The 27,824-nt window shown below is 44.8% G+C and overlaps 1 protein-coding gene across 2 annotated transcripts; it reads right to left on the minus strand.

Moving 5' to 3' along the window:
• Positions 1 to 7: 7 nt before the first annotated feature.
• On the minus strand, positions 8 to 27,504 carry glis2b (GLIS family zinc finger 2b). Of its 2 annotated transcripts, none has more exons than XM_034142790.1 (7): positions 26,576 to 27,504; positions 7,935 to 8,136; positions 7,557 to 7,687; positions 6,023 to 6,160; positions 5,797 to 5,930; positions 5,597 to 5,715; positions 8 to 4,987 (listed from the first exon to the last, which is right to left on the minus strand). In XM_034142790.1, exons 2-7 carry the CDS (start codon positions 8,110 to 8,112, stop codon positions 4,263 to 4,265), a joined length of 1,425 nt encoding a protein of 474 aa, XP_033998681.1. In that variant the 5' UTR covers positions 8,113 to 8,136; positions 26,576 to 27,504; the 3' UTR covers positions 8 to 4,262. The 2 variants fall into 2 exon arrangements, with proteins under 2 accessions (XP_033998681.1, XP_033998680.1); XM_034142789.1 differs by having other exon boundaries at positions 6,023 to 6,178.
• Between the last annotated feature and the right edge of the window lie 320 nt (positions 27,505 to 27,824).

A 27,824-nucleotide genomic window follows, 5' to 3' on the forward strand; every position in this document is an offset into this window, starting at 1 on the left:
ACACAACTTGTATCAAATACAACTTTATTAAACATTTTATTTTCATTGACATTATTATCAATATCGTAATAAAATTCCTCTAAAACAGGAGAACACCGCTATGTTGTACCAATTGGAGACTTTTACAACTCTAAAATTCTTCATGTTCAACCACAGAACATGATGCCAGGAAAATATATATTTTCATATAATCATTTTTCATATAGTGTATAACTTCTATATCTTACCTATAATAAAAAGGCACTTGGAAAAATTAAAATACTGACATATCTCACAAATGTGCAAAAAACATAACTTGGAACAGGCCTTGCGTGGCCTTAGTCTTATCATTAACCCTTTGTGCAACTCTGTGGCACTTCAGTCAATGGCACCCCTTTACAATGACACTGAATCAGCTAGCTAACGCAAATTGTGTGCCCTGGATTTCCCTTCCACTCTTGATAGCAGTAAGTGAGGGTTACTTTAAAATCTCCAGGGGCGAGTACCACTTTTATACCATGAACAAAAAAAATACATCAAATTCAGACATAGTGACAACTGTGGATGCTTTTTACAATTATTCTTGGTTTCCAAAAGAATAATGAATTACGCTGTACACTGAGAAAGGATGTAACAACATCCCCGTCTTTACAAATAAGGGGAACAAAAGTGCAGTTCATACAGACTGAGCTCAAAGGGTTAATGGATCATACAGCTTATTTGATATTGAAAAAGATGTGGACCCTGAAAGGATCCGTGTCAAATTATTCAGCTTTCTGCCGCCTCTTTCTCTCTGTCCCCGGCTTCGACCTGCAGAGGAGAGACAGACAGACAGGGAGGAGGAGAGCCGCCGCATCTGTGGGTTTCACTGTTGCCACGGAAACCATGTCTAGCCTACTTAACACCTGTTTCTGATGACATCACATGCCAGGATTGTCCACTCGCAACGAGAGATTCACTTCAGTGCCCAGCCTGAAGCCAGAGACAGGCTATGCGTGTGTGTGTGTGAGATAGAGATAGAGTGGAGGGGGTGTCTGAGATAAAGATGACTAAGAATTACTGAGGCAGAAACATAGGTATGTTTGTGAATCCGCGCAGGCCTGTGGGAGGGTCAACACAGAGCTTGTCCTCAGATAGCGAGGGTTATATTTGTTTTTGTTTACTGTGAATGCAGCTTGTTAGTCTGCCTGTTTCCCTCATCTCTGCTAAAATGCTTTGTGGCCGGGAGGTGGGGGAGTTGAGCGTTTGGGTTTTAATCTATAAAAAAAGAAAAAACCCAGAGGGCAGAAAGAGTTCAGTGGCCTAGTTTTCTACGGGCTGGTATGCCTGTGAGTCTCTGCCACATTGGGCACAGCACAGCCAGTGACTTCAGAGCTGAGAGGGCCGTTTGCTGGCTAGGTGGCCAGATGGAGGGCGGCTGCACAGCAAAGTATCCTCTGCCTCTTTTCCTCCGCTGGCACTCAGTCCCTTCCCTCATCTCTCGCTTTCCCTTGTCCATTCATTCAGCCAATCCTGTCTCTCTTTGCTCTCACGCTTTCCCAGCACTGCCCGCCATTTCGCAGTTGGATGTTAATTCTCTATGGTTTCCTTTTATCTAACAGTGGAAAATTAAAAGTCAGAACAAAGGAAGCATGGTTTCCTAATCTAATTCAGCCCAGCAGATAATGTTGTTAGGACACTTCATACAGACATATATTTGGTCCCTACACCCTATCTAAGTAATCCCCTGTACTCTAATGTGATTGTCATGGAGGAATGTGATATTATTTGGTCTACTAGATATATCTTTTTTATATTTTACCCCTAGAGCAGTGGTTTCCAACCTTTTTGGCTTGTGATTCCTTAAAACAAAGCAACACTATCTGTATGTATGACTCCTAATAATGGCCTCAGTTTGGATATATATGGTTGTGAGTTATTTTCTCTATTTCACATTTTTTGTCATCTTCCCTGAATAGCAAGCCATGATTAGTATTTCACAGGAAACAAGACTAACGGTTACTAAAGCCATGCCAGCAGATAGCTCTGTGCAGCCGTATGCCTCGAGCCATTAATACTATAATCGCCAATGTAACACGCTAACAATGACAATGTGCAAGGAATACTGTACAGAACTGCATGGCAATCCATCCAATACTTGTTGACATTTTTCGTTCTGGGCCGTAGAGTTGGATTGGCCCTCCATGCCATCCAAAGAGCAACATTGCTAGCGTAGTTAAAAAGCAAAAATGACCTCTTCCTTATATCAATGTGGTCATCATCTAATCCAGATTGATCCTAAATCCCTCCGGATTGGTAACCACTGCTCTAGAAGAAATCCCTAACCTCTCCTCTCCTCCACCCTTCAAAAACACTTGGCAGCAGAAAGCTGAGCGCAGAGCAGCTGTCACACAACACAAGAAGCAACTTCAACATCAGAAAAAAATGTCTCGTCGGAACATAACCAAACAAAAAGTGTAGAATGACAACAATGTAAAACAGCAATAACGGATTACTTGTAGGAATGGGCGATTGAAAAGTAAAACCACCAACATAAGCAGTGATGGAGACCGGGAAGGAGAGAGGAGGGTGTGACAGTCTCTTGAGGGAATGTTCCTTGTGTTGTGATGATCCTCTCCTGCTCCCCTACCTCCACCCTGTGGATTCTACATCCTACATGCATAAACACTGAGGATCAAAAGCCTGGAAAGACTCCACAGCAGAATTGACCCTTGCAGACAAATTGAAAAAGAGCAAACTAGCTTTTAAAGAACCATGAATTGGCAGTAACATTTCATAAACAGGTAAGGAATATTGTGTGTGGTAAGTGCGTGTTGACTGCTTAATCGAACCATGAGAAAAGTTTTTCCCAAACATCGAATTAGTCTTCTTGTTATGCCACTTTGGGCAGAGTATATGAGGCAGTTTGCAATAGTGTGGCTTCCTAGTCAGTCAAGCTGTATGTGGCATTGAGTGCATCACACCCCCTTCTCTGGCACAAAACGTAAATCCCTTTCCCCCTCTCCAGGTATTTTTGGCACAGCATCGGACTTGTTGAACTTCTGACAAAACGTCAACCAACAAGTTGGGCTTTTAAATTGGCAACCACCTGTTTTTCACAGCTGGTTTTAGGTCGAGTCACTTTTAAGCAAAACAAGACACTAGTGTTTATCGCCACACTGGCCCTTTCATACACAATCTGGCCGTGTTGATTCAATTACGGGAAAGCAGCTGGACAATCCAGAAGTAAAAACAGGAATAGCTCTGTAAATGGAAAGCGGGATGTTGTGTATCGTGTCCTACCAGAAGGAGGAGCCAGACACACCAGTGCCTTGAATTTCACTTGTGCAAAAGAGGAAGGGATGATTGGTCATTGTCAGGTGATGCAACACCATTTGTCTGTGTTAAGTCCTCTGTGGCTCTATGTCGTAGAAGCCCCTAGTCGGTACACCTGGACTAGGCTGGTCCATGTTGGTCACCCTCCCCAAACTGGGGATAGATTGTCATTAGTGCTCTCTCCCAGTATATGTTGCACTGGAGGAGCTGAAAGCTTAGCAGCAGATTTGAGGTTTCAATACTATTACCAGGTGACACTATTAAGTGCTGTCTTTAATTGAGCTGAAACTACGAATCCAAGACTGTTTGAGTTCACTTGCTTTGGTTTGGCAAGCCTGTCTGAATCATATTAATCACAGCAAGCCTGTGAAAAATAGGTCAATACTTAAAAATCAACTGTGAAGAATCGTCCTAAGTGCACGTTTGTCCAACTGTGAGTGCGTCATTGAGTTTTATGGTGTATCCATCTCACTGCTAGACTGGAGGCACACTGTCGATCAAGTACAGCCATATAAATACATATGAATGAATCAGGACCTTTTTAAGAACACAGAGCACTAAGACTGTCACGTTCAGGAAATAGGAATGCAGAAAGTATAAAATAAAAAATAAGAGGGCAAAGAGAAGCCCATTGTCGGGCCTTGTGATAGAAATACAGAGCCATACATGTTCGTGAACAGAGTTCTTGGGCCCCAAGTTTATTTTCCCATCAAAACAAGAGGCTTGCGTTGTATACTTGTTATTTATGAGGTGCAGTGTTATGTTCTGCTGATTGAGGATTTGATGAGTATCTCTATAGCTTTCTCCTCTTCCAACCTCACTGAAATGCATTGGATATGATTGAGCAAGCCAATCCCTGTCACCTTTGACCGCCTGTACCCTCACTGTGGCGTTCACCCTCCCATCCCACCCCCCTGAGCTCTTCTGGAATGTGTGTGTCTGTGTATGTGTGTGTGTGCGTGTGTGTATCAGTTGACCACAGCTGGCTTCAGCACCACGGTGCCTGGGGGGATGACCACCCAGGACAGAGGATCATGGGATCCCGTGGAGAGGTTGAGGACCCCACCAGTCACCTCGTTCTCAGTCTCCTCCCCCCGTCCCCTCTTGGCCTGTTGGCTCAGGGCTCTTCGCTCAGACGAGGCCCCCAGCATTGGTATCATAGACAAGCCCAGGGACGAAGAGGAGAACGCTGTGGAGAGCAGATGAGATTTGCTGAGGCTCAGATGGGAGCCGTTGAACAGAATGGAGGTGCCTGGAGAGGAGCCGGGGCAGCCCAGTGCGCTAAGGTCCAGGGGCCGAGAACTGAGGGAGGACATGGGTAGCCCCCCCCCCAGACCCTGCAGAGCATGGCCTCCCAGGAAAGCAGCCGCTGCCCCTGGGATGATAATGTGGGCTGCACTCACAAAAGACAGCTCGGAATCCCTCCGCCCTTCGCCAGAAAGCACTCTACTTTGACTCCCCCTCAGCAGGGAGCCCACCCCACCTGGGGAGCCCTGGTCCTGGGCTACATAATGACCATGGGCCTTGATGTGCTTGCGGAGTGAGCTGGGGTCTGTGTAGCGCTTCAGGCAGCCCACCATCTTGCAGTAGTAGGGCTTGTCCACATAGTGTGTGCGTGTGTGCTTGAAGCGGTCGCTGGAGTTGGAGTAGCGCTTGTTGCAACCCTCATAAGGACAGATGTAGGGTTTTTCACCTGTAGGGGGGGGGGGGGAAGGGAATGATTCAGATGTTGAGAATTCATAAATTCATTCTTTCACTTTTACTCTACAAAATATAAGTGGCAAAAGATAACTTTTTCCTTTGATTTATCATTATAAAGTGAATGTTATTGCACAATATAATGACTATAGAATATTCATCTGCCTTTTAGAATGGCTGTGGAAACTCTACCTGGCAAAAGAGCCCAGGTGAGTATGAGGCAAAGAACGTGAAGAGGTAGAATGGGAAATAAATAAGTTATTTATACTGATCTAGATCAGTTAGTAAAAAGCCTGCTTCTTATAAATATTGCTTCTCTATCAAAGCACTGAAATGTGGTTTTCTAGTTCAAATTTGGTTTCTTTAAGTTTCTTGCTTCCTTTTGTTTCTTGCGGACAGAAAACATGATATGTAAATTACTCCACTGTGAAGTTTGTAAACAAATGCAGTGTGTGCTGTGATGATGGTAGCTTTGAAGCAAAAAAAAGATGTCATTAAGATAGTGGCATCAAAAGAATACCACTAGGACTTATCTGTTGCCGCTTTAGGAAAACATATTGATTTTGGCTTTGACTTATTGTGTGTGTGCGGCTCTACCACTGACCTGTGTGTGACCGGTTGTGTATCTTGAGGTTCTCCAGGCGGGAGAAGCTCTTGTTGCAGGTGGGACAGCGATGGGGCTTCTCATTAGTGTGTGTGCGGATGTGGATGAGCATCTTGTACCTGCAGCAACACAAAAATAAGTGTCTTGAAATATTGAAATCTCCACTGATAATAAATGACCCAAGTGTCTGATTTCCTCACCGTGCATTGAAACCCCTCCCTTTGCGAGCACAGCCCTCCCAGTGGCAGCAGTACCCAGAATCCTTCTCGGGCTTGACATGGAAGTCATTTACATGGTCAACCAGGTCTTGCAGGGAGTCAAAGAGCAGATGGCACTAGAGAAGTAAAAACATTTCAATGGAATTGTTATGATAAAGGGATATTGGGCTGACCATGAATGGGTTTTCTTCTTCTTTCTCGATCTTACCCTCTTCCAGTGGCAGGCCAGTTGTTCATCTGCTGAGAGGTCAGGAGACGCTCTCTTGTCGTTTGTCTGGCTGATAAACATGGAGGATGGCAGGTGAAGTCCCCCCCCAGCTCCAATTGGCATGAAAAACTGAAAGGCCTGTGACATGTGAGAATTCTAGTAAACAAACAGAAAAAGAGCAACACGAGTTTAGCTTTAGTTCAAAAGAATAAAATGGGTAATATTTGAGCTCTCAAAGTAGAATACAACCTCACGATGCTCACAATCATAACTCTAAAGGTAAACATCTCCTGTTTAGTCGGCTGTGTGAGCTCTGATGCGGACTGTCTACGGTACATTGCATCTCATCTCTTCACTCAAATGTTCACTCTGGTAGTCACCCGCTGCGTTTTAAAAGACCCCCCTACAACCCTGAGCTCTGCAGGAGAGCAGCTAAATTCACTGAGCCTCTGCTGGGGCTCAAAGCGCTAATGCACCCACGCACGCACGCACGCACACACACACACACACACACACACACACACACACACACACACACACACACAGTAATTAGGCTCAAGAAAACAGAGTCTTAAAAAGGGACATTTTGAATACAGGACACATGAGTCCAAGAGTAGGGGAAGCACAGAGAGAATAAGGGTGCAAATGGATCACAATCCTGTGGTTGTCTAATCGTATCTTATCTTCAGCTATGTCAGAAATGCGTATGTGACAAATTTCATAAAATGAGACAAATTCCTTGCACTGAGCTCTGCCTCTGCATGCAAAACTATGTGAGCTGCTTTGTGAGATGCTGTAGGGGAGAGAACATGTGAGTATGAGTCTGTGCAGCTGTTCATCTATAAGAAGCCTGTATGAGAGAGTAAGGAGGGACGGAAAGCATCCTATAATGTCCCCTGGAGATAAGTAAAGCATGAGGTTGTTTAACAGTGGGGTAGGGGGGCTTTCTAGGACTCAGGGGGACGTGGGTCGGCTGAATGGTCCCAGCCAGCTCATCTCAATTCAATTGGGAGGGAATTGAATTAGGTGGCGTGAGGTCTGCATGGCTGTACCTTCTCTTAAATTTGATTATAAACATACACACACACACACACACACACACACACACACACACACAGGCACTAACATGTCATGCCAGTGGGGCCATTGAGTGCAAGTTGAGGTACTTGTTAGGGACACAAGAGGTGTTTGATAAGAGCTTCTTCTCCCTTCTCTCTCACATGCACACACACACATGCACACTCATTGCCACACAGGCCTCCCACCCCTTGCATAGCCGTATTCCCTTATTGAGAGAGTGTGACACAACCCAATGTTGTTCCTGACTTGCTGACCCCAACAGGCTGAGTCACTCTCTGCTGTAGACAGGGAAGTGTTAGCCGTTCACGACAGCATTGAAAGACGATGTTTATTATTTCAGAGGTGAGCAAAGACCAGGGCAACAATGGACGTAGTGGAGGGCAGAATCAAAGCTGGTCAGGGCTTAAGGGGTTTCATAGGTCTGTGTGCGTTTGTCTTCAAGTTTCAGACTCACCCCTGAGGGGAAGTAGTTGCCGTTGGTCATTTCTGGAGAGCTGGGGGTGTGGCGGCAGGAGGGTGACATGCTCAGGTCCACAGCAGGGGGGGTGGGGGTGTCTGTCCGATCATGAGGGACCACCTGCACACCTGAAAAATAAACACACACCTGTTAAGATAACCTTTCACCTGGGGGATCTGGTATGGGGACTCTTTGCAGCATGCATCCGCTTTGGCTGTTAGATGAATTGTACATTTTTGTACAGATATTCATAGTCCTCAGAGGATGAATCTGAGTTACTTCAGTGATCCTGTGACTTTCCCATAAACATGAGGTTGACATTTCGTTTTTTTTTGTACAATTTAGTGTGTTATGCGTTGTTGAGTTGTTACCGACCTGAGTGTGGAGATCCTGGTGAAGCAGGCTCTATGACTGCGGTTCCATCATCTGCCATGCGGAGCTGACGAGCTCTCTTGGGGTGCAGCAGAGAGTGGGGTGGTGAACGGGCCCCTCTGTCCCGCCCATTTATCCGCCGAGGGAGCTTCAGGTCCAGGGGCTCGTCCAGGGACAGCATGACCACAACCCGCTGACCTCCCACCTACACAAACAGTCACACAGACGGGCAGCGTTAGGCCGAGTGGGGCCAATGAGGGACAGCTTGGTTTTCATATAGCCACACATACAATGAAATGCTGCATTCCGATGTGAAACAGTGACAGTCAGATTCCCCCACCTGCAATATTTCCCACGTGAATGTTGTTGAAAGCATCTCACATTCCACAATCCCGCAGGGTAAGAAATTCTCTCCAACAATGGTAAACTGACCACAATCGTAAACTGAAACACTGAGTGAGCCCAAGAAAAATAAACACACACACATTGACATCCGAGAGACCCCCTCCTCTTCTTCCATGCTGACCTTTACTCACGCACTCTTCCTGAGGAATTTCTACAATCCAATCCAGATGGTCACCCTCACCGCCAGCCCTGCTTAACCCCACCCCTTGGCCAGTCACCGGCCCTTGCACCCTGTCACATTGCCCCCACTCAAGCCCCCACAGTGTGCACCTTAAGACCTCATGGACCTTTGAGACCCACCGGCAGCCCCCCGGGGCTACGAGTCCAGCTGGACCTCCTCCCTCCTCTAAACACACTGACCTCTGGACCCAGCCTGAGGGATGTGGGCAGGACGCTCCATCTAGCTGTCATGTTGAGGTGAAGCTGTGTTCTTCCTCTCTCTGCCACTAGACTGAACCAGCATCCCCGTGTTGGGCCATGCAAGGAATTTAGCAAACTCCTACTCAACCAAACACGTAGATGAACCCTATTAGTCAGGGCGGTTGAGGAGAGCTTACAAAATGTGTCGAGCTCATAATAATAATATATTTTTTAATATATATAATCGTCACTGTTGATAATTGGTTAAACATTTAAGTAGTTATTCATGAACATGTAGTACGGATTGGACTGTCAAAACAACACCATTACTATTTTATTTATTATACTATTTTAACCATTATCTGACATTTCTGAGATCAGTAATGACATAATAATCTAGAAAATGATTGGCAGATTAACTAATAAAGAAAACAATTGTTGGTTGCAGCAAGTCAATTGAAATCATATTTGAAGCAACAGAAACAATAATAAATGGTTAATAATATACAGAAAAAGCTCTTGAAGAAATACAATTATTTGAAAGACAGAGATTCCAGATCCTTTCAATTTAAACAAATGCTGACTGTTCCCTAATCCAGCATGTGCTGCTTAACACATACAGGCGGTGCTAGTACAGTTCTGCTGGTTTAATGACCAGCTTTCCACAACAATGTGTTAGGGTTCACTGCTCCTTCTCACCAGGCTCTCTCACCAGGCTCTCACACACACACACACACACACACACACACACACACACACACACACACACACACACACACACACACACACACACACACACACACACACACACACACACACACACACACACACACACACACACAGTTGCAGGGTGTCCTATATTTCTGTTCAAATTCATGTAGAAGAGCTCCCTGTGTGCATGTTGAATGTAGACACACACATAGTCATACTTACAGAAGCACACACACACAAGTAATTAATCAAACTATAATTTCAACAAATTCCCCCCCTTCTTCCTCCCTCTCCCTCAAACACATGCCGACACACACTCACAGAAGCCACGGTTGGAGGTAGTGAATGGTGGGCTTTGAGAGCGACTGGCCAGAGGCCACATGAGAAGCTCTTGTGTCTGGGAGGCACGGAGAAGAGAGGTCACCAGGTTCACCAGCCCAACGAGGGGCAGCCACAAGCTCACACACATACACACACACACACACATACACACACACACACACACACACACACACATATACACACACGCACACACACACACACACATACATGCACATACATCCAGAGGGTGTGTAAAGACTCATTCAGCCATAGATAAGAGGATGATGATACACACACGTACGGATGCAAACAGAAGAACATACTGTATGAACATTCACACAGAGGAGCATTATGCCATTATCAGTTAGATCTTTCTGTATACTGTATATATACAGTACTCATTCATGGTTCTCACATGCATATAGATAAACATATTATCGTTTTTTATCTTAATATAGACTGCACTTGCAAGCACATGATACCCGGTCCATCTTGATCTTGTCTTCAGGTTCAACAATTGAAATTGCTCTAGGTAGGGATATAAGTACAGAAAGGAGCATCGATTCAAGAGAAGGCAACAGGCTCTGCATGGGGGCCACTTTTACAAAATGACGAGACCTGGTATTAGGTTCTAAAGAGAGACATTTTTTTATTATTTATTGAGAATTAACTTGTTGTTTATATAATTTGACATGTAACTGTTACAGTAAGGACCAGATGCACCCCTGTCTAATAATGTCTCCATCATCCTTCTTTTACAAAATGTATCCATCATAACCCTGGTGCATGCTAAATGGATGGTTTCCATCAGTTAAACCCAGGTCAGTTGTGTAATGATAAAGGAATATTGTTGGTAGTTGCTCTAATGATCATTTTGACCATAGAAGTTTTTTGTGTGGGCAAATCCTGCCATTAGCTATGAAAATAAACATGTGAGGCTCTATCAAAGCGGATATGAACCTCATTTAGTACAAGCTGCGGTTAATACCACATTTCTGTTTCTCTCTCTGGATTGGGTGGGTGTGACTAATTTACTGTAACTCCTACCACAAAGCCTGCCAAGACTTTTGGCTTTATTGTTTGGCTAAAGTAGCAGAAAATCGCCTGTCATCCACTTTAATCGAGCAAAAGCCCTTACCCTGAGGCACGGACCGAGAGTCAGCTTAACCTTTCTATAAATCCTATCAGCTGCGGAGACAAACAGAAAGCTGGCTTCCATCAGTGATATAATCCTAACTATAAAATACAATAAAAAACAGATATGGAAATGTTGGATCCATACAACTAGGATATAAATTACTCTGGCACCTCAAATCATGTGATCGCACAGCTCTCACTGTGAAACGCTACAGGGGTCTACACACACAAAAGCTCTTCTCAGGCAGCTGCTTCGCGTGCAAACCATTACTTAACCTCCATAATGGACTGTATAGACAATTTATTAAAAACGTGTCCTTCCCCGAACATAATGAAAAGCAGTGTTGGTATGATTCAGAAGGAGAAATGACAATGCTGCCATGCTGTTAAATCCTTTTTCCTTTTGATTCCAAGTATGTGTGTGTCATGCGTGTTTCTGTCACGAGTATTCAATATTTCCATAATTGTAATAAATGAGCTTACATTATATTTCTACTAACTGCTCACTTTAAAGGTAGGGTAGGTAAGTTTGAGAAACCGGCTCGAGATACACTTTTTGTTATATTCCATGGAATGCTCTTAACATCCCGATAGCAATGAATATCTTAAGTGCTTTGACAAAAAATCCATAAAGAAATGTCATCTGTGGAAGCCGTGGCACTGTAAAAAGCACGACCAATCATTTTAGCCGGCCCGGCTAAAATAACTGGATGGCCTACCTGCCTGTCAGCCTTCCATCTGTGCACAAACTTATCTCGTGCCCTCATTGGTCATGTGCGTGCGCGTTCGTGTGTGTTGGAGGAGGGGCTCTATAAGGAAGTGGCAGATTTTCTCCGGTTGTGTATTTTCAAATTCTAGCGATCTCAAGCCGGTTTCTCAAACTTACCCTACCCTACCTTTAACCTATTCAAATCCATTAGCCTGTTGACAGAAAATGTATCAGGAACTGTTTTTCTATGTAAAACCGTTTCAAGTAAAAATGCCTTTTTTTTGTTATAGGACTATAAACTAAGTATTTTTGGGATTTGGACACAGCTTAAGACAATTAGTTCATTAAGAAAGTCATAAGATATCTACATTACCCGCCTTACATAAGGCAGGCCATACCACACTTATGTTCTCCCAGTGAAGTCGGGCCAGTGCAGCTTCTGGTGAATCAGTCCCCACTGCCGTACCCCCCACCCCCCTTCCTAGTTTTTTAGTGGAGAAAATGTAGACTGGCTGGGAAGTGACTCACAGCATGTGGATCTTGGACTCTAGTTACGTGAGCCACAGTCACTGACGCTGGGGTTTGTGGGAAATGTGAGACAAAGAGAAAGGGCAACCAAGAGAAAGAATGATACAGTGAAGGCAGGAGTATGGCGTTAGCGTGATATGTGAGTGTGTGTGTAAAGCTCAGTGGCGGATGGCTGTGAAGTTTGTGAAAGGGGTGTTGGCTGGCCCCCATGCAGACTTCCTTGCTCAGCCGTGGGGTCGACAGTCTCTCTGAAAGGCGGCATTGTCCCTTCTCTGGGCCCTCTCTCTCTCGCAGAGTAAACACGGGCTACAGCAGAGCGAGGGGAGAGAAGGGATGACCAAAGGGGCCACAGCGAGGATATACAAGGGTGAGGATGAAGGGAGGAGGAAGTGGTGGAGGAAAAGGAGTCCTGAAAGAGAGGTTTGTGTGTGTCCTCTTTAGCAACCTCTGTCACCTATTCCCCTGCATAACCCCTTCCCACCCGACTCCCACATCCACCCACTGCATAAGGAAACCGCCCTTTGAAGAGGTGTGTGTGTTCGGGGGGTGAACATGGGTCGAGGTTGAAGGGTGTGGGAGTTAGCCAATGGGTGAGTTAGCACGTTGGGGCATCAGGTCAAAGGACGGCTATGTGTTTCAACACCTCAACGCTCCCAGGCTAGGCTCACATGGATCAGAGCTGACCTTTCACCCCTGGTGCGACCGATTGATCTTTAGCCTGATCTGATCTGAACAGGATCGCATATCGGCTCAGTCTGCTCCATCTGATGGTGCAGCATCGAGAGCCAACAAAAAGCATCAGAGAGCATAACCAGTATAAGATGATTATGTTACAGGGTATAAAATCATATTGTGTAATATTTTATTTCCTATAAAGGGTTTAAGAGAGTAGAGTGTGTGTATGTGTGTGTGCGCGCACAATTTATGTGACCCCCCCTCTGAGATTGCCTGTAACTTAATCTGCCTCCCGCTGTGGCCCTGGGAGGTGGTCTGTAGGAGGTAAGCCATCTCTCCCTGAGGCTCTTTGCTCTCTTTTCATTTTCACACACAAACACACACAGAACGCGAAGAGAGAGGAAAACCTGCTGGGAGCGTCTAACCACTTATGTTACCGATGTAATTGTACGTGTGAAGGGCTTTAACATGTTTTTATAAAACCCTTAATGACCATCCTACAGTTCAACTTAACTTGCAGAAAGTACCAGTTCCTGCATATCTTGCTGTAATTCAACTCAATAACCTCTTCAGGCTCTGGATATGTTGAAAATTAGTGAGTATACTGTGACAATCTATCCTGTATGTCTACTTGGCCTGGCCAGTTTGGTTCTGATCAAATCAAGATGCTTGACTCTGCTGAATATCACACGTGTTGGTTTTGTAAGTCGTTCATAAGACAGCGGTGAGAGAGCAGTTAACGTGGTGCTCAGTGATATTCCAATTTGAAGCCTTTAAGGTGACCTGTGGGCCTTTAGTTAAGCCTTTGTTTGAAGCCTCTTACTCTTGTTAGGTTTGTCCGATGGGTTTGCTCCGTGCTATCTACATTTATGTGTTTCTATGTGTGTGTTAGTTATAGGATTTGATTAACTTCCGTGGGCGACTAGCAGTGGCTGCATAGCAGGTGCTTTTTAGTCCCATTGGTTTTTGTGATTAAAAACCTCTCAACAATAATTGTCTAAAGACTAGGGTTGACTAGTTAGTTTTGGTCTCGTCCTTAATAGCCGGTGTTTCGACTTTATGGCTGTTGTGTCTGTAATCATATATGTTCGACCATTCTGTAATAGAGTCTCTCTTTTCTGGACCGTAAGCTTGACAGTACCGATACCTATCCATCACCAAACTAATCATTTTAAGACCAAGTTATGAAACTGAGATAACAGCATAAGATGCACACAACTAGGGATGTCCCGATCACCTTTTTTTGCTCCCGATCCGATTCCGATCATTTGATTTTGACAATCTGCCGATACCGATTTTTCCCGATCCGATCTTTATGTAATGCATTAAGAGAAAAAAAAGGTAACAGATAACGGCTGGTCATCCAACGCGATGAATTCAGCTATCTTGGCTGTTATTTTTTTGGCCTTTTCACTGTTCTGAGGCAGTTTCTCTTTCCTTTTAAAAGTCTCTGAAAGTGTCGGTTGTTTCAGTGCCGTTGTTGTTGGTGTTTGTTTCTCAGGTGGCGTATTAGATTGGTCGTGTTGAACGTAGCTCTGTTCTTTCCACCACGCGGAACCTCCGCCTTGCAAACATTGCATCTGGCTGTTACACTGCCTTCGCTTTCAATTTTATAATACTTCCAAACTCCTGACATTTTCTCTGTCCCGACTCCCGAGGCACCAGCTGAACGTAGCCTCTCGTTAGCTTACTGCTACTATTAGACACTGCGCCCTGCCCACTCTGTTGCCAGATTTGAGAGAAATAAGCAACCAGGTCTATGAAAACAAGCCCAAAAGAAGCAACACATACATGATGTTGTGTAATTTTAAACCAAAACTAAGGCCTCAGGATGACTTTAAGATGTGAACATGGTCATTTTTGTTTTGTAACATTAAATTAAAAAAAATATATTTTATAAAAAATATTTTTTAAAAGATCCCGATCGCCGATTTTTTTCTCCCGATTCCGATCTTTTGAAAATCACGTGATCGGCTCCGATCCCCAATCACGTGATCGGATCGGGACATCTCTACACACAACACAAATAATACTTTTACCTTAAGAGTTATTACAGGGTTGCTAAAACCTTATGATACTGGTGAGGAATTGCAGACCAATCATTATCTTTACTCATGCTTCGGGGGCGGAAACTTGACTGAATTAATCCATTTTAAAAGGTGACCAAATATTAATAAACTTAAGGTAAACATCTCTGTTTAGTAAATGTGCTCCATTGGTTTTGTAATTCTGTGGTTAAGCAGTGATGTGTAAAGACCTGTGCTTGTAGAATAGCTCATGTCTATACCTGCTGGTTTTCCATCCACCAGGTGTGGAGGAAAGGGTCAAAGATTACTGATTGAGGCGTGGGTGTGGTGTGAACTCTGACCCCTGACTTTTGTTTTGTTTTTTAACTGGGGCTAAGGAGAAAGTAAAAAAAACGTTGAAAGTTTCAAACAGGTTTACATTAACAATACTTATTACTTAACATTTACACAGACTCATATCAAATTCAGGCGATATTAGTCACAGAAGAGTTCACACAGCCTAACATACAGGCTAAGGTGAGACAGGTTCATATCCAGTTATTAGTATGTTTGTGATTTGATTTCGAGACACAAGAAAACAGGCCCACACCGGGTCACTCCTTCACTCCCTCTTCTGTCATTGCTGATGTTTCTTGACGTAAGAGCCATGAGTGAGCCCACCTCCGCTGACACACACACATTTGAGCCACAGCCCTCGCAAACGCCCTCCACCCTCCAACCCTGATGGATAACTCAACACGTAAACATACACAGCTGAGAGATGTCTTTTTTCTTGCGTCTGTCCTCCTCAGCCAGCCGCCTCCTCAGACAGGAAACCTCAGTTTCCACTCCTCCTCCTCTGGGCCTCTCATTCCCTCTTTTTCTCTCTCGCTATATTCTTTACTTTTGTTTTTCTCTCAAGTTCACCGCTCTGTTTCCTCTTTCAGTTTGTTCTTCTCTTCCAATTCTCATCTCCTTTTTATCTCACCTAACACTCCTACCTGTCTTTAATGGTATTTTCGTTGCCTGATTATTTCCTCTTTTCCCACCATTTCTTCAAGATAAACAAATGTTAAAGCGACTGTCAATCTAAGCGTGACCCTGTTCTCCTTACCCCTGTTGCAAAAAGAGCACACAGGATCGTACAACTGATTATGTAATGGCAGCATGCATGGAGCCACTGCTGGGGAAGGGCTATTGAAGAAAAAGAAAGTATTTTGAGCACACAACGTCTGCTGTACAGAGACTGAATGACACATGTGTTCATGCTTAAACTCAGAGAGAAAAATAAGCAAAAGATTGTTCTTTTGGGGTTTTAAGAGGAGAATAGGAATCTATCCAATTACAGAGTGTAAGCACACAAAACCGTTTAAGTTATAACGATGTGAAGGAGAATATGAAGGGAAATAACAGAGACAACACAAGAGACTGGAGAAAGGGATGGAAGGAAGGAAAGAAAAAAGTAAGGGATAGACGGATTGAAGGAGGGAGAGAAAGCAACAGGAAGCTTCTCAGCGAGCTACCGATGGCCTGCAGCCAGAGCGTTCAGACACTGAGGAATTCCAGGCAGAGGGCAGGGAGGGAGGGAAGGTGCCAGGAGGGGGGGGGGGGGGGGAGGGAGGGAGGCACCGAGCGAGGAGGGCGGGACGCACTTGCGGTTTGTTGTCAAAGGAGACTGCTACATGAGAAAGGCAGAGCACGCGCTTAGCGCAACATATCTTTGTGGTTGAACACTAACACTTCTGTTAGGATGCAAACTTTGGTATGAACAGCCCGACATTAGATTGACAAACTTTCGGTTAAGAATAACGGGACATCTAGGTACACAGTAAAAGGTATCTTTGTGTACTGTACGCCCATACTGGATTATGATGATTCTAAAAAATCGAAATACTAAGACATTTCAGCATACCACTATGGCATGTTTCAATATAAGAGTTGTCATGCCATATAGCTTGAGCTGAAACACCTGGTGGATGAATTGATCAGTTGATAGATGAATTTTAATTAATCTGATACAGACATATTTTACCATTTTCTGATGTGATAGATAATTGGGGCAAGACACTTCTCCCCAAATTGCTCCTGTGGGGATTGTCCACAGTATTGAGTATGTAAGTCGCTTTGGATAAAAGCGTCTAACTAATGACATGTAATGTAATGTAATGTAATAATTGATTTAAATGACAAAACAATCATTAAATCAATATGAGAATAATTGCTGGCCTCTATTTATGAATTCTTTTTTAGTATTGTGGTATTAAGATCTTACAGATATATAGATCTACATTCATACTTGCTTTTTACCCAGACAAGACGCAGATTTTGTGAAGAAATACTGCAAAAATAAAAGCTACTGACAGCTTCGTTGATTTTGGTCTGAGGTTTAATATTCATGGCTGTGTGGGCTGAATATAACATTAGCTGGATAGTGTGAGTGGGCGCATCTTAACTGCATCCAGGGAGGCCTTTCAACAGGACAGCAATTTCACTTAGTCCACCATATTGTAAGATTAGGCCGTGCATGATCTATAAACAGCCATCTGACTGAGATTTCACATTGTGTCAGTAAGCCTTGTGACCTGCTCAACCCGGGATTATCACACAACACAGTGACCAGACTTGACTCTGAGTGGGGTGGATCGAAAGGATGACGGATGAATTTCAAGAGAAGCATGCATTATCAGATAAATATAATAATGCTTGCCTTTATCCAATTTGACTTTTGAGACTTTCGATTTAGCAATTAAAGCAAAGAAAACGACTATTTTGCTAGAACAAATGTAAAAAGAGGCAGGTATAAGGGGAAAGAGTAGCTGCACATTGGCACGAGACTAGGAAACTTCCCCCAAGCCGCAGTCCATTTATTAGATTCCCTAGTAGCTGCTATATGACATTAACAGTATGTGATTGAGGGGTCACGTGTAGCAACATGTGTTTCAATTCATGGTAAGTTTTCTTCCACCTACTCCCATTCAAAATCAGATCCATACCTTTTTAATCAACTAAAACAATTTAAATCTATACTGTAGCATCAGGACAGCAATCAGTGATAAACAGATAATCCTCCAGCGGACGATGACTCCGAGTTTGAGCATTAAACCAGCCCAACACTAATGCTTAAGGCACTTCGCACAACAGTACTGTAGGCTTTGAAAACTGGTGACTAATCTTACAATAACGTGGGGCATTTCACAACATAGCAGTCTCATAGCGCAGCAAAGGGCGGCGGGGAACCAATGAACGCAGCAGGAGGCCTACCACCATCCGTGAGAGGAGAAGAGAAGAAGAGGAGAGAAGTATGTGTGGAAGGAGACCTCCCACTAACTCTGCTGGGCCTCTCTTCCTCCTGCAGTCCACTAAATGCATTCCCTCCAAATCTCACTCCTCCTCTCTCATCTTCCTCTCCCATACTTCCAAGTAAACAAAAACGTGCATGATCTCCCCCAGCCCAATTCCCTGTCGACTTCCTCCTCACTTCCTCAGGCTATGTCCCCATCGTCCTTTCCTTGCTCGCTCCTCTTCCTCTCCTTCATCAACCTCTCTCTCGCTCTACTTTTCTCCCCCCATTTTCAGTCCATTCCTGTGGCTTCTCCCCACAGGCAGTGATGCAATCCTCCGACTCCTGCGCGCAATCACAGGGTCTGGAGTCGGCTCGCTAGCCAAAGCAGGGGCGTCACCACAACACGCTCAGTAGGAAAGCAACAGGAGAGGAAAGAAAAGAGGTTGGGGGGGGGGGGGGGGGAGAAGAAAAGAAGAAATGAAGCCAATGAGAGAAGGAGGAAAAACTGTCTGAGGCTAGTGGTGGGTAATGTAGGGAAAAAGCACAGCGATAAAAGTTAACAGCTCTGTTTAACAGTTTGTGCATATCCAAAACTTAACTTGGGGTAAACATGTTGTTTTAGTTTTATGTGCGTGTAGTGGGGGTGCGTGGAGGTTATTTTGAGTCCTTTGTTTTATTTAAGGTACCGAAGGAACTTTTGAATGGATTTGTTCTGGAAGATTGTAAAGCACAACAGCTCGTTCCGCCTTAGATCAGCCCACTAACCAGCTGTGTCTGCTGGATATGCTCTGTGTTTGGGAAGTGACGGTTCTCTGCTACTCCCACACCAAATGCTGTCATTCCAGCTGACTCAGACCAACATTAGCATTATTCTAACACCTAAACTGGCAGTATGAGATTCAAGTAATATTTATTTGGAATTTGACCTTTATCTCTTGAGATCTATACTTTTATCACACAACATATTTCCTTGCTGGGGCAATGCAAGACCGTATGTATTACCACTCTGAGTTATAATGGATATGCAGTGATATGCTCAGCCCTGTAGAGATGCATGCATGCAAAGACTGATCTTATCAAACAAAGCGCACTTAATCATGAATGGAGAGTGAGGTTCTTGCATTTTAAAGGGCCAAGATTAAAGCTGAAACCTTGCTATGCTTTTGTGAAGAGATCTATGCATACACACCACTCACTCACTCCCACACAAACACATGCATTAGTCCCTGGTTTCCAGGCTTTGTAGAGGCAGACCTCCCCTAAAGGCAGCAGAAATGAGCACAAGGTCAGGTAAGGAATGCAAAGTTCTGGCACCTGCCTAAATCTTTAAAATACCAGGTTCCCTCAGCACACACACAAACAAGAGGCCACTCCCTGAATCCCAGAGCAGGGTTTAAGCCTTTCAAGAAAGAGCTTCAGCCCAAAAAACTAAACACACAGGTGTGCATCCCCAAACTTGATGATGTAGAAAAGTATATCACTTAATAACAACCACAGCTTCAAGCTCCCTTCAAAACATAACAGAGTACAAAGCAGCTGCGGTTGAACTCAACAGGAGATGTCTGTTCTATTCCCTCACTGGTGAAAACCCAACCCCAGTTCTAAGCCATGAGTAGGAGGGAGCGGGAAGAGGTCCAGAAATCTTTCTTTCTTTCTATACCCTCCTCTCCCACACAGTTAACAGCACGCTAAGGGCAGATTAATAGGGAGGACATTGTATGGAAACTTTGGTACAATAACACCGGGGTATATTTCAGCCCCAGTTGCTTGGACAATGTGGTCTATCCTCTTAGTGACAATCTCAAGCCAAGAGGTATGGAGGCATTCAGTATATGCACACATAAACACATATGCAGCCCCTTTTTTACAGCCATACAGATGCATAACACACACACACACACACACACACACACACACACACACACACACACACACACACACACACACACACGCAATAGTGCACAGCATGCTGGCTGTGTTGTGGAGTTCAGACCAGTTCAGAGCGCTGTGGTACCGCTCCAGCTTTGGGAGGGGTGCGCCTGTCTCACAGTCATTTCCTGGACGTGAATATTATGGCACCACACGCATGAGAAACAAACCCCTTTTGCCTGTACACAATGACCCCAGCCACTTAAATGTGCTTGCAACTCAATAAGCCAACAGCACATAGTGAACTCCCTGGGAAGCAAGTCTTCTCATTCAATGGCCATGGTAATATGATCCCAACAACAGCTTTATGCAACGCGGCCTCCGGCAGGCTTGGGGCAGCATGGGGTGGGGTGCTGGTTGCGCTCTCTATCGCTGTGTGGTGTTGCTGAGCCAATCTGACACGTCTACGGTGTCGTAACGTTGCTACTTCTTTGTCCCAGACTTTCTGGACGGCCACTCCCTGTCCTTGGAGAAGGCTGGGGGACACCTGTGCACCAGCCCCGCTGCACAGGAGAAAGCCAAGAAGGGGTAGGGGTGGTGATGGGGGGGGGGGGGCATGCAGAGCCAGATGTGCTTTGGACTGGGAGTTTCTTTGTTGGTGTGTGTTTGTAAGCATGTGAGTTTATAAATGTGTGCATTGGAGTGTTTATGTACAAAGAGAAGGGACAGGGCAGGGGCTCAGATTCCAAAACCAAAGCATATTGAGAGGGGAAGAAAACAGGAAGAGGTAGGAATACAAAACAGAGGAGGGCAATTAACAGACAAAGTGACGTGATGTGTGTTTGCATGTGTGTGTGTGTGTGTTGGGGAAACACACACTGTAGCGTGAGCTCCTGCTTCTTTAAATTTGGGCGTGCCCCCCATACTGTCTGCTATACCTTCATCGCAGCCTTTCCGCCTCCCTCGCCAGTGATCTCACGGATATATGTACACACAAGGCTTGTGTTGTCTTTTCCTTGTGAGGCTGTGCCAACTTAACTGTGTTCTCCCTCCTCACATGGAGCGCCTGCTTTCTCTGAGTAACTCTCCGCGCTGTGTCCCCTCCCACCAAGGCTGGCATTAAGACAAGGTCAATATGACAGTCTTTTCTCTATTCTCCCTTTATCTCCCTCCCTTTCCGTTTCTCTCTGTATGTCTGTGTTCTAGCTCAACTAAGTGACAGGCTCCACCCTACAGCTTTTATCTTCTGCGGCTCCATCCAAGAGGGAGAAACAGGAAAAAAGAGAGCAGAGAGACAGATGCAAAGGGACAGATGGAGGGCGAGTGAGATGGCGACAGACAGAATTGAGCATAATGCTGTAAAATGGAGTAGCACTAAACTCTTGATTTAGATTTGTTGGCATGTGCGCGATCTGTTGGAAACAAGCTTCACAAAGATTTGGATCTCATTCCTCTTTTGATTTGGCGAAACACACAGCAAGGGCTAATAAATGTGCCGTGGACGAATGCAATCATTTAGTATATCGGCAGCATTGGAAAGAATGAGCCTAAGAGAGGATCTCAATGAGTGTTGAAGGTCAGGGCGATACTCGTGCTCTTACACACTCTTCTGTACCGAATCAATGCTGACATTTAGAATCAATTAAGGAATAGCCCTGCTCACCATGACTAACGGCACCATTTATTGAGACCTGAGAAGAAATTCGTTGAGTAAAAAAAGAAAGACAGGATGTGTTAAGACAGCGATTATTCAAGATGGCCACTGATAGTGAATTATTAACTATTAACAACCAAATAAAAACAATGAGGGTTTTTCGTTAAAGTATCTGAGGTTAGAATAAGTATTCTTTTCACTAAATCTTACTTTCAAACATTTCCAAATAATATAAGGCTCCCCTCATAAGAAAAAAAACAGCCACGGTACATATGAACTAAATTAGTGCTGGCAACATCTCCACACCAAGGTAAACACTTACAGGCCAAACTTTTTTTCTCTCCCTCTTTCTCTCTCTCCTTTATTGCATGTATAAGGAGAATGTCTTATATAATGCAAGCGTCACTTATGAAGCTGGGGGCTCATGGAAAGTGGGAGACGATAATGCGAGGGAGGGACCAAGGAAAAGAGGGAGCAGAAGCAAAGTTACAAGCAAGGAGGAGATGGAGTCCCAGGGAGTCGTGGATGGAGGGGGGAGGGGGGGTGAAGGGGGCAAAGTCTGGAAGCTAGCTGACAGGACTGGATATGCCCAGACAGGGAGCCGGGCCCAGACTTGAGAGCCTCATTGGAGTCTCAGAAATGCCTCACCCGTCTCTCCCTCATCCCCTTCTTTAAAAAACACCATCAATCCCGTCTCTCCCTGCCCAGCATGTTGTTCCTCACCCGTCTTACAGGCAGAGCCCCTCCTCCCTTTCTTTTTCTCTTCAAACAAGCAAACACACACACATACCTCAGTCAAACTGAACTGCTGTTTGAGGGTAAACTGGAGAATTCAGGGTGTTGGCCAAGCAAGTAAATAATAATACAAACCAGCTGTGTCTCCACTTAAACTGCATTGCTGTGAGCATATTACTGTACAACTCAGCTTCTTGAACTCAGCTCCCAGATATCAAAAAGCTCCAGCTGGATACAGGTTTAATATCAACCAGAAGTTACATTTCAGGTATATTGGTAGAAACCCAAAATGGTCTTTGTAAAAATAGTTTTGTTCCTCTGTTCCCTCCAACCCTTAGCAGCTCCTTTAGATTGCTGTTATTCTTAGGAGTCCTGGCGTTACTCCTGTATTCTTTCTTTTACTTTTCCTCATCAAATGTGTCTTGCCCCAGACATGGTCTGCGTTTTGTCTGAAAGGCTCTACAAGCTGAAATTCTCTCACGATAGAAACACTGAGCCGGGAGCGCAGAAGGAGCATTAAGGAGAATGAGAAGAGGTAGGGTGGGGTAACTGGAGTGAGGCACTGAGTTGTCTGTGTTTATTTTGGAAATGCAGGTCTGCAGACTTGCAACAGAGGAACTGACCCCTAAACTTCCCTATGGCAGATCCGCGTAGAAAGAGCAAGAGTCTGTGCACTTTTGGGATGTCCCACACAGGTGATTTTGAAAAGGATAGACCAAATTGTGCCAGAAGGGGCATTTAAACCCACCCTGGAGACCCAGGAATGGCCTGCTCCAGGAGGAAACAGTGAGGCCGAGAGGTGATTAGTGGTTACAGTTTAACTGGAGAAAAATGCATGCTCCGTGAGCCCAGCCAGCCAGGGAGCAAAGCGGTATGCGCTGGTCTCCTTCAGTTTGCAAGTTAGTGTGAGTCAAGCTCTGTATCCGCTCTGTCTATTCTTAATGTATGGGTCCTCCAGTCTGGCTGTCACCCCATATAGACACATCACACTGCAGCACTGCAAAGAATGAGTGTGTCACCTCCACTGCTGCACACATGGCAATGATTAGCGATAAGATATTGTGGAAAAATTGACAGAACTGGACTGTAATTATATGAGAGCCAAGAGAGCAATTCCCTGTCATTTACCAGTTTAACTTGAGTTCAGCTATTGATTCAGCTTCGTTTTAACTTAGATTTTAAAGAGTCCAATTGAGGATTTCAGCCTTGTGGCACATATCAAATCCATTGGTATACTGTACAGTCGATATCAGTTAACAACAGCATTTTCAAAAACACCAAATGATCTACAAAGTAAAGGGGTCAATAATAATCTCAGTAACTAGAAGGGCATTTGAAGAGTGTAGACCTCCGCCAAGGGGGTCCTTTTTTTTTTTTTGGTATGTTTTTCTGTAAATATATGTGTATATAAGGTTATACACTTTATTTAAATATGACAATATAACAATGGAGATCATAGACCGCATGCCCTCTGTAGTTAATTTCACTGAAGCTTCATCTGGCTACATCAAGCATCTCCTCTGACATTCTCAGAGCCTAAACAAAGGTCAAGAACTGGGACTTGCAAGTATATTATATATGACACTAGTCACGTTTCATCTGTTCAGCACACTTATGGATGAATAACACCATTGTCTTATTAGAAATCTGATTGCTAACACATTTTCGTTACCACAGAGAGGACATTTGTGTCATGGCGATCACAAATAAAGTGCCGCTTATCCCTGTGAAGATAAATGCAAGCGTGTATCAGGTGCCTTGTTCTCCCTGCATGCCGCCTGATTCACTGCCCACTATAATCCTCCCTTCCCTGCTGCTGAGTTGCCTTTTCAGCTTGACCATAATCCCCAGCAGCTATGAAACCCCACTGTGATACCAATTCAAACACTCCCACTGGCTCTCCCACTGTAGTTTGTACCACTTATATTCCACCCAATTATTGGTAGCAGTCCTTGGCCACATCAGAGTTTTGTTTACTTCAGTCGCAAACATATTTTAGTGGCCTCACAACAGGTTGACTACACTGTGAAAAAACAAAACTGTTCGGATGAGAGTTACTTTGTGGTGCCTTACTCACAATGAAAGAATCAACTGAACTTGTTTCTTTTTACATTCAATGCGGTACACTTTTATTAGCCTGGTTTAAGGCAATAAGTACAAGTGCATTGTGGGTTCCCACCATCCCTCTACCACATGCCTCGTGGTTGTTCTCTGACGCAGGAATATGTCATTAGGGTCCACCTTTTCCACCATAAAGCAGCTGCCTAACCCTCACAGTTTGGGACCTCAGGGCTATGATGTCACACACTCGTGATGTGGGACGAAATCTTAAAGCACAGGCAAATTGGTGAAGTGACAACCACACCTCTTATTTGATTTTAGAGACAGGCATGGTGGAAAGCCTTTGAATGGTTTATCTTCAAGCATTGTAATTGCAAAGGTCGAAGCAAATTGGTGTCAAACTCTGACCAAAACTCAGTGCAAGCTGTTGCACGCAGCAGCTGTCCAAGTATCTACATCTGGCCAAGCATGCAGTCAGGACAAGAAAATGTACAGCAAAAAAGTCTGCATACACAAACACATGCACACATCCTGAGAGTGTGGAATGCCACCACAGGGGATGCACAGCTGGACCCCAGCGGATATCTGGCTTTATGGTGGTGCTGAGAGCCTTTTTCTCTGCAGTGACTAAGTGCTGTGTAAGAGAAGTCTAACAGTGTGCCGTTAGTGATGGATGCCTCTCCGTCTGGCCCCAGTTTTTCTGTCAGATTGATGTTAGGCTGACCTGCAGCTGAACTGATCATCAGCTGATTGGATAAACAATGCATTGAGCAGGCTCTGGACATGAAGAGAACCTGTGGTCACAGTTCAGTGGGGGGTTGTGGATTAAATAGCAGCAGGACCTGGAAGAGGGAAATCAAAGTCCTTCCTCTGCATAAAGCCTGTGCGGCCTCCCTCGCTGCTCCTCTCCCCCACATACTTGGAGAGAGGTCCAGTGGGCCCATAGCCAGACCTTCTCCAGTCTCATATATCTGTGTGACAGTTTCTCTCATGCAGCTCCACGTCATATGGTTCATACAGTCCCCTACAGTCACCTTGGAAATAAACAGCCATCATACTCTGATCCAAAATATAACTGCAGCCCCCTGAGTGTGCCTCGATCTGCATTGTGGCCTAATGCTTTATAATGATCAGGCCTTATTCCACTCCAGCAAAGGGCTTGTTAGGTCTGCCTTGGCAGGGCCCGGCTCTCTGCCCTGACATCTTCCGGAACAATGGGCCCATGGGAGGCAGCCAATGGGGAGAAGGTCCATCCCAAACCCAGTCCCAGTGTGCACACAATTAGGCTTAGGGACAGTGGAATTGCTTAATTGGAGGAAAATAGCTCTTTATCTAGGCCTCTGTGCCTGTGCTCATTCTTGCCCCCTGCACTACATGCTTGGCCTCAACTAACTAACAAAAATGTTAAGATTGCAAATTAAAATGTTTACTAGTTTCAGTCATTACTTGGTATGTTCATAACACCAACAAGTGGTTATTGAGCATAAAGAAAACTCATGGTAAACTGTGGTCATTTAGAAATGCATACAAATAAAAATCTAAGCACACTTTGTCATGTACAACGTGGTGACATGAAATACTAATATGTAATCTTTTGTGTGGATAATATGAAGACATCTGATATTTAGCTAAAACATTTGTGGGTGTTTACCCTGATGTGGGGGTCACAGTTTTATTTACCAATACTCCACTGTTTTTAAGTGAATGTCAGCAGTGTGTAGACGTTGAACTCTTTATCAGATGTTGTGACAGAACATCACAGAGCTCAGTGGAAGCCTGCATCTTGCACAACAGCTGGCTGGGCTGTGATGAACGCCCCTATAGGACAGGATTTGTGATTATCTGAAAAATGTCTCAGGGTTGAGAAAAGGGGATGCTAGTTCAAGAGGGAATGCAGACACGCCAAAGAGTGTTCGGTACCTTGTGGAAGTAGGTACTGACAGTGAAGTGCTAACAAACGCAGGTAAAGGCACGTCCGCCGACGGCCTTGAATATGAATGACAGTGTGGGGAGTCCAGGCTGCAGGATATGGGCGCACCGCTGGAGAGTCTCTGAAATAGGTCACTACCCTGTTTGAACTCGTGCAATTTTTCACTATTGTAGCTGCGCACTCAGAGCAACGTGGACACACATGACAAAAGAAACGACATAAAGGACTGACATGCATTATAGGGTACGCTCCTTGCTTACCTTACAGTGAAAATACCGTGGAAATGCCCGAGATATCTCCGACTTGGCCCCCCTCTTCCCGGTGCAAACTTCGCACGCAAAGTCCTATGGCTCAAGCAGCGTCGGTGTCAAATGACTCCTCGTCAATGTGTCGCTTTTTCCTTCGGTAAACACGAAAGTATAGAGCTGATACGTCTTGAAAAAATATGTCTAGGTGTCTGTAGAGGCGGTCCGTTCCAAGACCATTGTCAGGTTAGATTTTTAAGCATGGGGAAAAAATATACATAAGCTCAAACGCAGCGTATGTGACAGCTGGTTGTTCAAATACAGACTAATATATGGAATGACAGTCTTGTCTGTTGCCGTGGAATGATCTATTCTTCATGTTATCAAGCCACTGGAAACCCGTCAAAAAGTGTAAACACCCAAATCCGTAACCTTAAGTGTTCCCGCTGAGGAAAAAAAAATGAAGCCACTGGTTGTGTTGTGCATCAAAAACGGATAGGGGATTTCTTCTTAAATTCAAAGCGCATCGCTTGATGGCAACGCTGGTCAAGTGGGGGGTTCCTGTGGATGGACGTGGTCCTCCTGACGGGGTGGGAGGGCAGATCAGACCAGAGGGATGGCACGAAGTGGTGGGTAGGGTAGGGCGGGTTGGCGACGGGGTATGGGGTAAAGGGGGAGGATCGTCTCCTTCTTCGGTGCTTTTCCAGATGTCGAGGTGGGGCTATAATGTGTCTGTCCTTTCCTCGCAGTTATCCTCGCGTCTCTTCTGCTTTTTATTTTTATTTGAATTGTCTCTAAGCACTCCAGGAGACGCTGAGTGTTGGTGGTAGTCTCCCCCAAGACCGTCTGAAGCGCACAGCCATCCGCCCGGAGCCCAGCCAGCCCGTCAGGACCAGCCCAGAGTCTGCCAGCTCAGCGCATGCTTACTGCTCCGCCCCCCCACCATGGGCAGTCCCCGGCGCCTCTCCAAACTGTCCCTCTCTCTCCGTTCTCATGTCTCCGCCTCAGCTCCCCTCCATCAACCGGCGTTGGATAAGGGTAACACCCCTATATACTTCACTGTCTGTTGTCTCCTACAGAGTGTAGACATCTCTGTCCATGGCTACCACCTCTGGGTAACCAACCAAACAGTGTTACATAATGAAAAAGTTTGAAACTACAGACAGCCAGTTATTTTACTCTAACACTAATGTATAAATCCACCCACACACAATACAACAGTTGGAGCAATATGTGCAACAAAAAAATACATAATAAAGATGGA

Source organism: Trematomus bernacchii, unplaced genomic scaffold (genome assembly GCF_902827165.1).
Source record: "Trematomus bernacchii unplaced genomic scaffold, fTreBer1.1, whole genome shotgun sequence".
NCBI lineage: Eukaryota > Metazoa > Chordata > Actinopteri > Perciformes > Nototheniidae > Trematomus > Trematomus bernacchii.

What these genes read in the sequence shown, in the direction of transcription:
- glis2b (XM_034142789.1), bottom strand. Translation starts at nt 8,112, where the DNA reads ATGCTGTCCCTGGACGAGCCCCTGGACCTGAAGCTCCCTCGGCGGATA. An exon ending in TGGCCTGCCACTGGAAGAGG is followed by an intron (nt 5,931 to 6,022) that starts GTAAGATCGAGA and finishes TTACTTCTCTAG; the next exon opens with TGCCATCTGCTCTTTGACTC. An exon ending in ACACAACCGGTCACACACAG is followed by an intron (nt 4,988 to 5,596) that starts GTCAGTGGTAGA and finishes CCCCCCCTACAG; the next exon opens with GTGAAAAACCCTACATCTGT.